General features: G+C 57.7%; 1 protein-coding gene across 1 annotated transcript in view; it reads left to right on the top strand.

Annotated features, from left to right (window-relative positions):
- LOC143975776 (uncharacterized) overlaps window positions 1-9,598 on the top strand; it is a gene marked incomplete at its 5' end in the record, with an annotated part of 95,140 nt that extends 85,542 nt beyond the window's left edge. Inside the window, 1 exon segment of the mRNA XM_077478305.1 lies at window positions 6,548-9,598. Within this exon segment, the coding sequence (XP_077334431.1) occupies window positions 6,548-7,936 (1,389 nt within the window). The 3' untranslated portion in view covers window positions 7,937-9,598.
- Between the last annotated feature and the right edge of the window lie 6,776 nt (window positions 9,599-16,374).

The following is a 16,374-nucleotide window of genomic DNA, read 5'->3' as shown; positions in this document are numbered from 1 at the left end:
TAGTGTCTGGCGGATAGAGGATGGTTCAGAAGGGGTCCTTAGTGTCTGGCGGATAGAGGATGGTTCAGAAAGGGGCCTTAGTGTCTGGCGGATAGAGGATGGTTCAGAAAGGGGCCTTAGTGTCTGGCGGATAGAGGATGGTTCAGAAAGGGGCCTTAGTGTCTGGCGGATAGAGGATGGTTCAGAAAGGGGCCTTAGTGTCTGGAGGATAGAGGGTGGTTCAGAAGGGGGTCTTAGTGTCTGGAGGATAGAGGATGGTTCAGAAGGGGTCCTTAGTGTCTGGCGGATAGAGGATGGTTCAGAAAGGGGCCTTAGTGTCTGGCGGATAGAGGATGGTTCAGAAAGGGGCCTTAGTGTCTGGAGGATAGAGGGTGGTTCAGAAGGGGGTCTTGGTGTCTGGCGGATAGAGGATGGTTCAGAAAGGGGCCTTAGTGTCTGGAGGATTGAGGATGGTTCAGAAAGGGGCCTTAGTGTCTGGCGGATAGAGGATGGTTCAGAAGGGGTCCTTAGTGTCTGGAGGATAGAGGATGGTTCAGAAAGGGGCCTTAGTGTCTGGCGGATAGAGGATGGTTCAGAAGGGGTCCTTAGTGTCTGGAGGATAGAGGATGGTTCAGAAAGGGGCCTTAGTGTCTGGCGGATAGAGGATGGTTCAGAAAGGGGCCTTAGTGTCTGGCGGATAGAGGATGGTTCAGAAAGGGGCCTTAGTGTCTGGCGGATAGAGGATGGTTCAGAAAGGGGCCTTAGTGTCTGGAGGATAGAGGGTGGTTCAGAAGGGGGTTTTGGTGTCTGGCGGATAGAGGATGGTTCAGAAAGGGGCCTTAGTGTCTGGAGGATTGAGGATGGTTCAGAAAGGGGCCTTAGTGTCTGGCGGATAGAGGATGGTTCAGAAGGGGTCCTTAGTGTCTGGAGGATAGAGGATGGTTCAGAAAGGGGCCTTAGTGTCTGGCGGATAGAGGATGGTTCAGAAGGGGTCCTTAGTGTCTGGAGGATTGAGGATGGTTCAGAAAGGGGCCTTAGTGTCTGGCGGATAGAGGGTGGTTCAGAAAGGGGCCTTAGTGTCTGGCGGATAGAGGATGGTTCAGAAGGGGTCCTTAGTGTCTGGCGGATAGAGGATGGTTCAGAAAGGGGCCTTAGTGTCTGGCGGATAGAGGATGGTTCAGAAAGGGGCCTTAGTGTCTGGCGGATAGAGGATGGTTCAGAAAGGGGCCTTAGTGTCTGGAGGATAGAGGATGGTTCAGAAGGGGGCCTTAGTGTCTGGAGGATAGAGGATGGTTCAGAAGGGGGCCTTAGTGTCTGGAGGATAGAGGATGGTTCAGAAGGGGGCCTTAGTGTCTGGAGGATAGAGGATGGTTCAGAAGGGGGACTTGGTATCTGTAGGATATAGGGTGGTTCAGAAGGGGGTCTTAGTGCCTGCCGGATAGATGATGGTTCAGAAGGGGGCCTTAGTGTCTGGACTCTGCAGGATAGAGGATGGTTCAGAAGGGGGTCTTAGTGTCTGGCGGATAGAGGATGGTTCAGAAGGGGGTCTTAGTGTCTGGAGGATAGAGGATGGTTCAGAAGGGGGTCTTAGTGTCTGGAGGATAGAGGATGGTTCAGAAGGGGGCCTTAGCCTCTGCAGGATAGTTGATGGTTCAGAAGGGGGCCTTAGTGTCTGGAGGATAGAGGATGGTTCAGAAGGGGGTCTTAGTGTCTGGAGGATAGAGGTTGGTTCAGAAGGGGGTCTTAGTGTCTGGAGGATAGAGGATGGTTCAGAAGGGGGTCTTAGTGTCTGGTGGATAGAGGATGGTTCAGAAGGGGGTCTTAGTGTCTGGAGGATAGTTGATGGTTCAGAAGGGGGTCTTAGTGTCTGGAGGATAGAGGATGGTTCAGAAGGGGGTCTTAGTGTGTGGAGGATAGTTGATGGTTCAGAAGGGGGTCTTAGTGTCTGGAGGATAGTTGATGGTTCAGAAGGGGGTCTTAGTGTCTGGAGGATAGAGGATGGTTCAGAAGGGGGTCTTAGTGTCTGGAGGATAGAGGATGGTTCAGAAGGGGGTCTTAGTGTCTGGAGGATAGAGGATGGTTCAGAAGGGGGTCTTAGTGTCTGGAGGATAGAGGATGGCTCAGAAGGGGGTCTTAGTGTCTGGAGGATAGTTGATGGTTCAGAAGGGGGTCTTAGTGTCTGGAGGATAGAGGATGGTTCAGAAGGGGGTCTTAGTGTCTGGAGGATAGAGGATGGTTCAGAAGGGGGTCTTAGTGTCTGGAGGATAGAGGATGGCTCAGAAGGGGGTCTTAGTGTCTGGAGGATAGAGGATGGCTCAGAAGGGGGTCTTAGTGTCTGGACTCTGGAGGATGGCTCAGAAGGGGGTCTTAGTTTCTGGAGGATAGAGGATGGTTATGTAGGGAGCCTTAGTGTCTGGAGGATGGCTCAGAAGGGGGCCTTAGTGTCTGGACTCTGGAGGATAGAGGATGGTTCAGAAGGGGGTCTTAGTGTCTGGAGGATAGAGGATGGCTCCGAAGGGGGTCTTAGTGTCTGGCGGATAGAGGATGGCTCCGAAGGGGGTCTTAGTGTCTGGCGGATAGAGGATGGTTCAGAAGGGGGCCTTAGTGTCTGGAGGATAGAGGATGGTTCAGAAGGGGGCCTTAGTGTCTGGAGGATAGAGAATGGTTCAGAAGGGGGCCTTAGTGTCTGGCGGATAGAGGATGGTTCAGAAAGGGGCCTTTGTGTCTGGAGGATAGAGGGTGGTTCAGAAGGGGGTCTTGGTGTCTGGCGGATAGAGGATGGTTCAGAAAGGGGCCTTAGTGTCTGGAGGATTGAGGATGGTTCAGAAAGGGGCCTTAGTGTCTGGCGGATAGAGGATGGTTCAGAAAGGGGCCTTAGTGTCTGGCGGATAGAGGATGGTTCAGAAAGGGGCCTTAGTGTCTGGCGGATAGAGGATGGTTCAGAAAGGGGCCTTAGTGTCTGGCGGATAGAGGATGGTTCAGAAGGGGGCCTTAGTGTCTGGCGGATAGAGGATGGTTCAGAAAGGGGCCTTAGTGTCTGGCGGATAGAGGATGGTTCAGAAGGGGGCCTTAGTGTCTGGCGGATAGAGGATGGCTCCGAAGGGGGTCTTAGTGTCTGGCGGATAGAGGATGGTTCAGAAGGGGGCCTTAGTGTCTGGAGGATAGAGGATGGTTCAGAAGGGGGCCTTAGTGTCTGGAGGATAGTGGATGGTTCAGAAGGGGGCCTTAGTGTCTGGCGGATAGATGATGGTTCAGAAGGGGTCCTTAGTGTCTGGCGGATAGAGGATGGTTCAGAAGGGGTCCTTAGTGTCTGGCGGATAGAGGATGGTTCAGAAAGGGGCCTTAGTGTCTGGCGGATAGAGGATGGTTCAGAAAGGGGCCTTAGTGTCTGGCGGATAGAGGATGGTTCAGAAAGGGGCCTTAGTGTCTGGCGGATAGAGGATGGTTCAGAAGGGGGCCTTAGTGTCTGGCGGATAGAGGATGGTTCAGAAGGGGGCCTTAGTGTCTGGCGGATAGAGGATGGCTCCGAAGGGGGTCTTAGTGTCTGGCGGATAGAGGATGGTTCAGAAGGGGGCCTTAGTGTCTGGAGGATAGAGGATGGTTCAGAAGGGGGCCTTAGTGTCTGGAGGATAGAGGATGGTTCAGAAGGGGGCCTTAGTGTCTGGCGGATAGAGGATGGTTCAGAAGGGGGCCTTAGTGTCTGGAGGATAGAGAGTGGTTCAGAAGGGGGCCTTAGTGTCTGGCGGATAGAGGATGGTTCAGAAAGGGGCCTTAGTGTCTGGAGGATAGAGGGTGGTTCAGAAGGGGGTCTTGGTGTCTGGCGGATAGAGGATGGTTCAGAAAGGGGCCTTAGTGTCTGGAGGATTGAGGATGGTTCAGAAAGGGGCCTTAGTGTCTGGCGGATAGAGGATGGTTCAGAAGGGGTCCTTAGTGTCTGGCGGATAGAGGATGGTTCAGAAAGGGGCCTTAGTGTCTGGCGGATAGAGGATGGTTCAGAAAGGGGCCTTAGTGTCTGGAGGATAGAGGGTGGTTCAGAAGGGGGTCTTGGTGTCTGGCGGATAGAGGATGGTTCAGAAAGGGGCCTTAGTGTCTGGAGGATTGAGGATGGTTCAGAAGGGGTCCTTAGTGTCTGGCGGATAGAGGATGGTTCAGAAAGGGGCCTTAGTGTCTGGCGGATAGAGGATGGTTCAGAAAGGGGCCTTAGTGTCTGGCGGATAGAGGATGGTTCAGAAGGGGGTCTTAGTGTCTGGCGGATAGAGGATGGTTCAGAAGGGGGCCTTAGTGTCTGGAGGATAGAGGATGGTTCAGAAGGGGGCCTTAGTGTCTGGAGGATAGAGGATGGTTCAGAAGGGGGCCTTAGTGTCTGGAGGATATAGGGTGGTTCAGAAGGGGGTCTTAGTGCCTGCCGGATAGATGATGGTTCAGAAGGGGGCCTTAGTGTCTGGAGGATAGAGGATGGTTCAGAAGGGGGTCTTAGTGTCTGGAGGATAGAGGATGGTTCAGAAGGGGGCCTTAGTGTCTGGCGGATAGAGGATGGTTCAGAAGGGGGTCTTAGTGTCTGGAGGATAGAGGATGGTTCAGAAGGGGGTCTTAGTGTCTGGAGGATAGAGGATGGTTCAGAAGGGGGTCTTAGTGTCTGGAGGATAGAGGATGGTTCAGAAGGGAGACTTAGTGTCTGGCGGATAGAGGATGGTTCAGAAGGGGGTCTTAGTGTCTGGTGGATAGAGGATGGTTCAGAAGGGGGTCTTAGTGTCTGGAGGATAGAGGATGGTTCAGAAGGGGGCCTTAGCCTCTGCAGGATAGTTGATGGTTCAGAAGGGGGCCTTAGTGTCTGGAGGATAGAGGATGGTTCAGAAGGGGGTCTTAGTGTCTGGAGGATAGAGGTTGGTTCAGAAGGGGGTCTTAGTGTCTGGAGGATAGAGGATGGTTCAGAAGGGGGTCTTAGTGTCTGGTGGATAGAGGATGGTTCAGAAGGGGGTCTTAGTGTCTGGAGGATAGTTGATGGTTCAGAAGGGGGTCTTAGTGTCTGGAGGATAGAGGATGGTTCAGAAGGGGGTCTTAGTGTCTGGAGGATAGTTGATGGTTCAGAAGGGGGTCTTAGTGTCTGGAGGATAGAGGATGGTTCAGAAGGGGGTCTTAGTGTCTGGAGGATAGTTGATGGTTCAGAAGGGGGTCTTAGTGTCTGGAGGATAGTTGATGGTTCAGAAGGGGGTCTTAGTGTCTGGAGGATAGAGGGTGGTTCAGAAGGGGGTCTTAGTGTCTGGAGGATAGAGGATGGCTCAGAAGGGGGTCTTAGTGTCTGGAGGATAGTTGATGGTTGAGAAGGGGGTCTTAGTGTCTGGAGGATAGTTGATGGTTCAGAAGGGGGTCTTAGTGTCTGGAGGATAGAGGATGGTTCAGAAGGGGGTCTTAGTGTCTGGAGGATAGTTGATGGTTCAGAAGGGGGTCTTAGTGTCTGGAGGATAGAGGATGGTTCAGAAGGGGGTCTTAGTGTCTGGAGGATAGAGGATGGTTCAGAAGGGGGTCTTAGTGTCTGGAGGATAGTTGATGGTTCAGAAGGGGGTCTTAGTGTCTGGAGGATAGTTGATGGTTCAGAAGGGGGTCTTAGTGTCTGGAGGATAGAGGGTGGTTCAGAAGGGGGTCTTAGTGTCTGGAGGATAGAGGATGGTTCAGAAGGGGGTCTTAGTGTCTGGAGGATAGAGGATGGCTCAGAAGGGGGTCTTAGTGTCTGGAGGATAGTTGATGGTTGAGAAGGGGGTCTTAGTGTCTGGAGGATAGTTGATGGTTCAGAAGGGGGTCTTAGTGTCTGGAGGATAGAGGATGGTTCAGAAGGGGGTCTTAGTGTCTGGAGGATAGTTGATGGTTCAGAAGGGGGTCTTAGTGTCTGGAGGATAGTTGATGGTTCAGAAGGGGGTCTTAGTGTCTGGAGGATAGAGGATGGTTCAGAAGGGGGTCTTAGTGTCTGGAGGATAGTTGATGGTTCAGAAGGGGGTCTTAGTGTCTGGAGGATAGAGGATGGCTCAGAAGGGGGTCTTAGTGTCTGGAGGATAGTTGATGGTTGAGAAGGGGGTCTTAGTGTCTGGAGGATAGAGGATGGTTCAGAAGGGGGTCTTAGTGTCTGGAGGATAGAGGATGGTTCAGAAGGGGGTCTTAGTGTCTGGAGGATAGAGGGTGGTTCAGAAGGGGGTCTTAGTGTCTGGAGGATAGAGGGTGGTTCAGAAGGGGGTCTTAGTGTCTGGAGGATAGAGGATGGCTCAGAAGGGGGTCTTAGTGTCTGGAGGATAGAGGATGGTTCAGAAGGGGGTCTTAGTGTCTGGAGGATAGAGGATGGTTCAGAAGGGGTCCTTAGTGTCTGGAGGATAGAGGATGGTTCAGAAGGGGGTCTTAGTGTCTGGAGGATAGAGGATGGCTCAGAAGGGGGTCTTAGTGTCTGGACTCTGGAGGATAGAGGATGGTTCAGATGGGACCCTTGGTATCTGAAGGATAGAGAAGACTTATTGACCGTTAGTGAATAGGACCCGCTGTCTGCCAGTCTCCTTACTCCTGGTCTCTCTTATCCTCTCACCAGCACCTGACCTCCCTGGACCTGCACTCCTGTAACCGTGTCCCCGCTGCCTCATTGGCTACCCTCATTGAAGGCTTGCCCCGTCTCATCAAGCTTTGTCTGGCCGACACTCAGTGCGACTCGCTGGTTCTGACAGCCATTGGAAGGAGTTGCCCGCGACTTTGTGAATTGGACGTGTCCCGGTGTAAGAAAGTTTCTTCGTCTTCGTTGTTGTCCATGGTCTACGACTCTAAAGGTGCCACCTTCTGCTGCCAGGCGCTGAGGGTCCTCCTTCTGGATGACGTGAAACCAAAGGGCAGCCCGGAGCAGTGGGCACAGGCGCTGTGCTTTATTCTGCTGGCATTACCCAACCTGGAGGAACTTCCCAACCCTTCCCTATCTGCCGCCCTAAATCTTCTATACAATCGGAGTTTTACCAAACCTGGCACATGCATTGATGGTTTCCCCCCATTGGCGGAGGTTGCCCAGTATAGGAAGATAAGTGAAAATAAGATCAAAGGAGGTCCAAACATGAGGAACCATCAGTTGAACTCTCCTGCATCTTCACCAAAGGTCACCCACCAGAGAAGATCTGAGACTTGGGTGATGCCAGAAAGTCCGACCCTTCGCCTGAAGAAGCTGGAGGACCTGGAGGAGGAGGACTTGTCGGTAGTTGGGTCTCTATGCCCGCTGGTGGAGGAGGTGGCCATCTCTCTCGGCGACCAACCGCTGGGTTCCTGGAGTTTGGTGCAATGGCCGCACCTCACCAAACTGACCCTGCACTGCCCACAGAAGCCCGAGAGGAACTTGGAGGAGTTCCTGGCCGCGTTGCAGGTGGTAGGGAACAGTCTGCGGGTTCTATCCCTACAGAACCTCCTGTGGTGCCATAACGACTCTTTGCCAACCCTGCTGACCATGTGCCCAAATCTCCAGAGCTTCCAGAGCCACTTCACGGTGCTCCGTCAGAACCTCCTGCCCAATGAGCCGGAGCTTCCGCCCTGGCCCCGGGACCCCTTGCCTCTCCCCCGCCTGCGCGCCTTCAGTCTGCTGATAGAAGGGGAAGGTTCTTCTCAGGCCGTCTTCCAGCATAAACTGGGGGGCTTCTTGGCGTCCGTCCTGAAGGGGAGCCCCCGGCTGGAATCGCTGTCCCTGTGCGGGGTCCAGTGCCCACTCGATGGCGTCTTCGAGGCCGTGTATGGGTCAAGTCCTCCCCGACCCTTGCAGAGGCTGAGCGCGGTGTCCCTGTGCGGCAGTAACGTCACCCAGTGGGGGGCGTCCCTCGTCGTTCGCTCCGGGAGTGACCTGAGGACCCTGGACTTGTCTCACTGCAAGGAGGTGACCTGCCGGGACCACCAGCGGCTCCAGGAACGGGCGCGCATGCAGAGACTCAACCTCACCATTAGCTGGCTCTGAAGGCGCGGGCCATCCCACGCCCCCTCCAACTCTATTGCGCCACCCGGAGGTTCCCGTTAAGGCTGAGCGCTTCGGTCTTTGAGATCTCCCCCCAATCGGAAGCAGACGGGAGATTCCAACCCAACTCCAACCCAACCAAGACTTTCCTTCGTGGTGAAGGGTTAGAGCCTCCGCCCTCTGTTTACCTGTGACTTCACTTCCTGTCCATGGTCTACGACACTAAAGGTTCCGCCTTCTGCTGCCAGGCACGCCCTCCAACTCTATTGCGCCACCCGGAGGTTCCCGTTAAGGCTGAGCGCTTCGGTCTTTGAGATCTCCCCCAATCGGAAGCAGACGGGTGATTCCAACCCAACTCCAACCCAACCAAGACTTTGCTTCGTGGTGGAGGGTTAGAGCCTCCGCCCTCTGTTTACGTGTGACTTCCCTTCACTTCCTGTCCGTGGTCTACGACACTAAAGGTTCCGCCTTCTGCTGCCAGGCGCTGAGGGTCCTCCTTCTGGATGACGTGAAAACCAAAGGGCAGCCCGGAGCAGTGTGACTTCCCTTCACTTCCTGTCCTGGTGACACGACAGGAAGAAGCCAATGAAAGCCAGCAGAGGCTGTAAAAGCTTCACTTCCTGTCCTGGTGACACGACAGGAAGAAGCCAATGAAAGCCAGCAGAGGCTGTAAAAGCCAGAACGAGGCCAGGCTCTCCTCCAACTCTCCTTCGAAAACCGCTAGTGGCCTGGCTGCGGTACGCCTCCTTGTGGTGACATCCAGGCAAGGAGTATTTTTTTTTTTTTTGAAGGAGATCGGAAGGCCGCCCTGTAGCTGGATTCCATTAAACTGCTGGGATATTCGGGGCAATATGGAACGTTCTTTCTCCTCTACAAGTCGAAGGTTTTTCATTCATTCAAAAAAAAGTAAAAAAGTTGAGCGGTTCAGGAAAATTATATTATTATGGCCACCAGATGGCGCTGAGGATCACAATTTTCTTTCCCGTGATCCTCGGCTCCATCTAGTGGCCATAATGTGGTATTATTTTCTGCTTCTCTCTATAAATGAATAACATTCGACCTGTAGAAGAATAAGGAGAACCCTTTTGTACGGAATAAATATACCATTTTTTTTTAATTATTATTAGTAATAAGTCTCAATGGATTTGCTTTAAACAATTTTGGCACGCCATCCAAAACACTTTCCTGGTTCCGTATGGAGTAGGGGAAGGGTTGGTGCCCCTGGGAGGTTTTTATTTCTGTGAGGATTTTATAGGCCAAGGACACTTAGGAGAGTCCGGATTAAGGAGCTCAGTGGCCTTGGTCTGGGCAGAGCGCCCGGGTTGCAGTCCTACGGTGGTGGTTTTGGAGTCCGGGAAGAACACTTGTTTCCATTTTTTATTAAAAAAAAAAAAAAAAAAGGCGCTGACGCGTTTCGGAGGTGTAAGCAGAGTCCTCCGTCCTCGGGGACACGCCTGAGGACAAGGAGCCTGAAGTAAAGCTGAATCTGCTTATATTTCACCCTCCCCGGTTCCTCCTTTCACTGCAGTTTTCAGCGGGTCTCTGTGCTTCTCTATGCAATCCAGGCAGATGTATAGATAGAGAGATATATATATATATATATACACATGTCGCACGTGTCACTTTTATTTGTACAGCAAAGAATAAAAGACTCTGATCTCCTTCTCTGATTGTTCCATTTCTGTTCTCCAGATGTAGATGCTCCACTATACAGTCCAGGGGAGCATAGTCCAGAGGGAGCACAGTCCAGGTGTGTACAATGCCATAGGGAGCACAGTGTCGGAGGGAGCACAGTCTAGGGGAGCACAGTCCAGGGGAGCACAACCCAGGGGAGCACAGCGCAGGGGGAGCACAGTGTCGGAGGGAGCACAGTCCAGGGGGAGCACAGCCCAGGGGAGCACAGTCCAGGGGAGCACAGTGTCGGAGGGAGCACAGTCCAGGGGAGCACAGTGTCAGAGGGAGCACAGTGTCGGAGGGAGCACAGTCCAGGGGAGCACAGTCCAGGGGAGCACAACCCAGGGGAGCACAGCGCAGGGGAGCACAGTGTCGGAGGGTGCACAGTCCAGGGGGAGCACAGCCCAGGGGAGCACCGTGTCGGAGGGAGCACCGTGTCGGAGGGAGCACAGTCTAGGGGGAGCACAGCCCAGAGAGATCACAGTTCAGGGGGAGCACAGCCCAAAGGAGCACAGTCCAGGGGAGCACAGCATAGGGGAGCACAGCCCAGGGGGAGCACAGTCCAGGGGAGCACAGTGTCGGAGGGAGCACAGTCCAGGGGAGCACAGCATAGGGGAGCACAGCCCAGGGGGAGCACAGCCCAGAGAGATCACAGTTCAGGGGGAGCACAGCCCAAAGGAGCACAGTCCAGGGGAGCACAGCCCAAAGGAGCACAGTCCAGGGGAGCACCGTGTCGGAGGGAGCACAGTCTAGGGGGAGCACAGCCCAGGGGGAGCACAGCCCAGAGAGATCACAGTTCAGGGGGAGCACAGCCCAAAGGAGCACAGTCCAGGGGAGCACAGTGTCGGAGGGAGCACAGTCCAGGGGAGCACAGCATAGGGGAGCACAGCCCAGGGGGAGCACAGTCCAGGGGAGCACAGTGTCAGAGGGAGCACAGCCCAGGGGAGCACAGTGTCAGAGGGAGCACAGCCCAGGGGAGCACAGTGTCGGAGGGAGCACAGTCCATGGGAGCACAGTCCAGGGGAGTAAAGTGTCGGAGGGAGCACAGTCCATGGGAGCACAGTCCAGGGGAGCACAGTGTCGGAGGGAGCACAGTCCAGGGGGAGCACAGCCCAGGGGGAGCACAGCCCAGAGAGATCACAGTTCAGGGGGAGCACAGCCCAAAGGAGCACAGTCCAGGGGAGCACAGTGTCGGAGGGAGCACAGTCCAGGGGAGCACAGCATAGGGGAGCACAGCCCAGGGGGAGCACAGTCCAGGGGAGCACAGTGTCAGAGGGAGCACAGCCCAGGGGAGCACAGTGTCAGAGGGAGCACAGCCCAGGGGAGCACAGTGTCGGAGGGAGCACAGTCCATGGGAGCACAGTCCAGGGGAGTAAAGTGTCGGAGGGAGCACAGTCCATGGGAGCACAGTCCAGGGGAGTAAAGTGTCGGAGGGAGCACAGTCGAGGGGAGCACAGTCCAGGGGAGCACAACCCAGGGGAACACAGTGTCGGAGGGAGCACAGTCCAGGGGAGCACAGCCCAGGGGAGCACAGTGTCAAAGGGAGCACAGTCCAGGGGAGCACAGTGTCGGAGGGAGCACAGTCTAGGGGAGCACAGCCCAGGGGAGCACAGTGTCAAAGGGAGCACAGTCCAGGGGAGCACAGTGTTGGAGGGAGCACAGTCTAGGGGAGCACAGTCCATGGGAGCACAGTCCATGGGGAGCACAGTCCAGGGGGAGCACAGCCCAGGGGAGCACAGTCCAGGGGGAGCACAGTCCATGGGAGCACAGTCAAGGGGAGCACAATGTCGGAGGGAGCACAGCCCAGGGGAGCACAGTGTCGGAGGGAGCACAGTCCAGGGGAGCACAGCCCAGGGGGAGTACAGTGTCGGAGGAAGTACAGTCCAGGGGGAGCACAGTCCAGGGGAGCACAGTGTCAGAGCGAGCACAGTCCAGGGGAGCACAGTGTCGGAGGGAGCACAGTCCAGGGGAGCACAGCCCAGGGGAGCACAGTCCAGGGGAGCACAGCCCAGGGGAGCACAGTGTCGGAGGCAGCACAGTCCAGGGGAGCACAGCCCAGGGGGAGTACAGTGTCGGAGGAAGTACAGTCCAGGAGGAGCACAGTCCAGGAGAGCACAGCCCAGGGGAGCACCTTGTCGGAGGGAGCACAGTGTAGGAGGGAGCACAGCCCAGGGGGAGCACAGCCCAAAGGAGCACAGTCCAAGGGAGTACAGTGTTGGAGGGAGCACAGTCCATGGGAGCACAGTCCAGGGGAGCACAGTGTCAGAGGGAGCACAGTGTCGGAGGGAGCACAGTCCAGGGGAGCACAGTCCAGGGGAGCACAGCCCATGGGAGCACAGTGTCAGAGGGAGCACAGCATGGGGAGCACAGTGTCGGGGGGAGCACAGTCCAGGGGGAGCACAGCGCAGGGGAGCACAGTGTCGGAGGCAGCACAGTCCAGGGGAGCACAGCCCAGGGGGAGTACAGTGTCGGAGGAAGTACAGTCCAGGAGGAGCACAGTCCAGGAGAGCACAGCCCAGGGGAGCACCTTGTCGGAGGGAGCACAGTGTAGGAGGGAGCACAGCCCAGGGGGAGCACAGCCCAAAGGAGCACAGTCCAAGGGAGTACAGTGTTGGAGGGAGCACAGTCCATGGGAGCACAGTCCAGGGGAGCACAGTGTCAGAGGGAGCACAGTGTCGGAGGGAGCACAGTCCAGGGGAGCACAGTCCAGGGGAGCACAGCCCATGGGAGCACAGTGTCAGAGGGAGCACAGCATGGGGAGCACAGTGTCGGGGGGAGCACAGTCCAGGGGGAGCACAGCGCAGGGGAGCACAGTGTCGGAGGGAGCACAGCATGGGGAGCACAGTGTCGGAGGGAGCACAGTCCAGGGGGAGCACAGCCCAGGGGAGCACCGTGTCGGAGGGAGCACAGCATGGGGAGCACAGTGTCGGAGGGAGCACAGTCCAGGGGGAGCACAGCCCATGGGAGCACAGTGTCGGAGGGAGCACAGTCTAGGGGAGCACAGTCCAGTGGAGCACAGTGTCGGAGGGAGCACAGCCCAGAGGGAGCACAGCCCAGAGAGATCACAGTTCAGGGGGAGCACAGCCCAAAGGAGCACAGTCCAGGGGAGCACAGCATAGGGGAGCACAGCCCAGGGGGAGCACAGTGTCAGAGGGAGCACAGCCCAGGGGAGCACAGTGTCAGAGGGAGCACAGCCCAGGGGAGCACAGCCCAGGGGAGCACAGTGTCGGAGGGAGCACAGTCCAGGGGAGCACAGCCCAGGGGAGCACCGTGTCGGAGTGAGCACAGCCCAGGGGGAGCACAGTCCAGAGAGATCACAGTTTAGGGGGAGCACAGCCCAAAGCAGCACAGTCCAGGGGAGCACAGTCCAGGGGAGCACAGTGTCGGAGGGAGCACAGTCGAGGGGAGCACAGTCCAGGGGAGCACAACCCAGGGGAACACAGTGTCGGAGGGAGCACAGTCCAGGAGGAGCACAGTCCAGGGGAGCACAGTGTCAAAGGGAGCACAGTCCAGGGGAGCACAGTCCATGGGAGCACAGTCCATGGGGAGCACAGCGCAGGGGAACACAGTGTCGGAGGGAGCACAGTCCAGGGGGAGCACAGCCCAGGGGAGCACAGTCCAGGGGGAGCACAGTCCATGGGAGCACAGTCAAGGGGAGCACAATGTCGGAGGGAGCACAGCCCAGGGGAGCACAGCCCAGGGGGAGCACAGTGTCGGAGGGAGCACAGTCCAGGGGAGCACAGCCCAGGGGGAGTACAGTGTTGGAGGAAGTACAGTCCAGGGGGAGCACAGTCCAGGGGAGCACAGTGTCAGAGCGAGCACAGTCCAGGGGAGCACAGTGTCGGAGGGAGCACAGTCCAGGGGAGCACAGTCCAGGGGAGCACAGCCCAGGGGGAGTACAGTGTTGGAGGAAGTACAGTCCAGGGGGAGCACAGTCCAGGGGAGCACAGCCCAGGGGAGCACAGTGTCGGAGGGAGCACAGTCCATGGGAGCACAGTCCATGGGAGCACAGTCCAGGGGAGCACAACCCAGGGGAACACAGTGTCGGAGGGAGCACAGTCCAGGGGAGCACAGTCCAGGAGGAGCACAGCCCAGGGGAGCACAGTGTCAAAGGGAGCACAGTCCAGGGGAGCACAGTGTCGGAGGGAGCACAGTCTAGGGGAGCACAGTGTCGGAGGGAGCACAGTGTCGGAGGGAGCACAGTGTCGGAGGGAGCACAGTCCATGGGAGCACAGCCCAGGGGGAGCACAGTCCAGAGAGATGACAGTTTAGGGGGAGCACAGCCCAAAGCAGCACAGTCCAGGGGAGCACAGTCCAGGGGAGCACAGTGTCGGAGGGAGCACAGTCCAGGGGAGCACAGTGTCGGAGGGAGCACAGTGTCGGAGGGAGCACAGTGTCGGAGGGAGCACAGTCCATGGGAGCACAGTCCAGGGGAGTACAGTGTCGGAGGGAGCACAGTCCATGGGAGCACAGTCCATGGGAGCACAGTCCAGGGGAGTACAGTGTCGGAGGGAGCACAGTCTAGGGGAGCACAGCCCAGGGGAGCACAGTGTCAAAGAGAGCACAGTCCAGGGGAGCACAGTGTCGGAGGGAGCACAGTCCATGGGGAGCACAGCGCAGGGGAACACAGTGTCGGAGGGAGCACAGTCCAGGGGGAGCACAGCCCAGGGGAGCACAGTCAAGGGGAGCACAGTGTCGGAGGGAGCACAGCCCAGGGGGAGTACAGTGTCGGAGGAAGTACAGTCCAGGGGGAGCACAGTCCAGGGGAGCACAGCCCAGGGGAGCACAGTGTCGGAGGGAGCACAGTCCAGGGGAGCACAGCCCAGGGGAGCACAGTCCAGGGGAGCACAGCCCAGGGGAGCACCGTGTCGGAGGGAGCACAGCCCAAAGCAGCACAGTCCAGGGGTGCACAGTCCAGGGGAGCACAGTGTCGGAGGGAGCACAGTCCAGGGGAGCACAGCCCAGGGGGAGCACAGTGTCGGAGGGAGCACAGTCCATGGGAGCACAGTCCATGGGAGCACAGTCCAGGGGAGTACAGTGTCGGAGGGAGCACAGTCCATGGGAGCACAACCCAGGGGAGCACAGTCCAGGGGAGCACAGTCCAGGGGGAGCACAGTCCAGGGGGAGCACAGCCCAGGGGAGCACAGTGTCGGAGGGAGCACAGTCCAGGGGAGCACAGCCCAGGGGAGCACCTTGTCGGAGGGAGCACAGTCCAGGGGAGCACAGTGTCGGAGGGAGCACAGTCCATGGGAGCACAGTCAAGGGGAGCACAATGTCGGAGGGAGCACAGTCCATGGGAGCACAGTCCAGGGGAGCACAGTGTCGGAGGGAGCACAGCCCAGGGGAGCACAGCCCAGGGGGAGCACAGTGTCGGAGGGAGCACAGTCCATGGGAGCACAGTCCAGGGGGAGCACAGTCCAGGGGAGCACAGCCCAGGGGAGCACAGTGTCAGAGCGAGCACAGTCTAGGGGAGCGCAGTGTCGGAGGGAGCACAGTTTTGGAGGGAGCACAGTCCAGGGGAGCACAGCCCAGGGGAGCACAGTGTCGGAGGGAGCACAGTCCAGGGGAGCACAGTGTCGGAGGGAGCACAGTTTTGGAGGGAGCACAGTCCAGGAGGAGCACAGTCCATGGGAGCACAGTGTCGGAGGGAGGACAGTCCAGGGGAGCACAGTGTCGGAGGGAGCACAGTCTAGGGGAGCACAGTCCATGGGAGCACAGTCCATGGGGAGCACAGCGCAGGGGAACACAGTGTCGGAGGGAGCACAGTCATGGGGAGCACAGTGTCGGAGGGAGCACAGTCATGGGGAGCACAGTGTCGGAGGAAGTACAGTCCAGGGGGAGCACAGTCCAGGGGAGCACAGCCCAGGGGAGCACAGTCAAGGGGAGCACAATGTCGGAGGGAGCACAGCCCAGGGGGAGCACAGTGTCGGAGGAAGTACAGTCCAGGGGGAGCACAGTCCAGGGGAGCACAGCCCAGGGGAGCACAGTGTCGGAGGGAGCACAGTCCAGGGGAGCACAGCCCAGGGGGAGCACAGCCCAGGGGAGCACCGTGTCGGAGGGAGCACAGCCCAGAGAGATCACAGTTGAGGGGGAGCACAGCCCAAAGCAGCACAGTCCAGGGGAGCACAGTGTCGGAGGGAGCACAGTCCAGGGGAGCACAGCCCAGGGGGAGCACAGTGTCGGAGGGAGCACAGTCCATGGGAGCACAGTCCATGGGAGCACAGTCCAGGGGAATACAGTGTCGGAGGGAGCACAGTCTAGGGGAGCACAGTCCATGGGAGCACAGTGTCGGAGGGAGCACAGTCCATGGGAGCACAACCCAGGGGAACACAGTGTCGGAGGGAGCACAGTCCAGGGGGAGCACAGCCCAGGGGGAGCACAGTCCAGGGGGAGCACAGCCCAGGAGAGCACAGCCCAGGGGAGCACAGTGTCAGAGGGAGCACAGTCCAGGGGAGCACAGTGTCAGAGGGAGCACAGTCCATGGGAGCACAGTGTCGGAGGGAGCACAGTCCAGGGGAGCACAGTGTCGGAGGGAGCACAGTCCATGGGAGCACAGTGTCGGAGGGAGCACAGTCCATGGGAGCACAGTCCATGGGAGCACAGTGTCGGAGGGAGCACAGCCCGAGGGAGCACAGTCCAGGGGAGCACAGTGTCGGAGGGAGCACAGCACGGGGGAGCACAGTCCAGGGGAGCACAGTGTCGGAGGGAGCACAGTCCAGGGGGAGCACAGTGTCGGAGGGAGCACAGTCCATGGGAGCACAGTCCAT

This window comes from Lithobates pipiens, unplaced genomic scaffold (assembly GCF_037356315.1).
Source record: "Lithobates pipiens isolate NorthernLeopardFrog02 unplaced genomic scaffold, aLitPip1_a1.2 Scaffold_13, whole genome shotgun sequence".
NCBI classification, from domain to species: Eukaryota; Metazoa; Chordata; class Amphibia; order Anura; family Ranidae; genus Lithobates; species Lithobates pipiens.
This window is presented reverse-complemented; position numbering and strand designations above follow the sequence as displayed.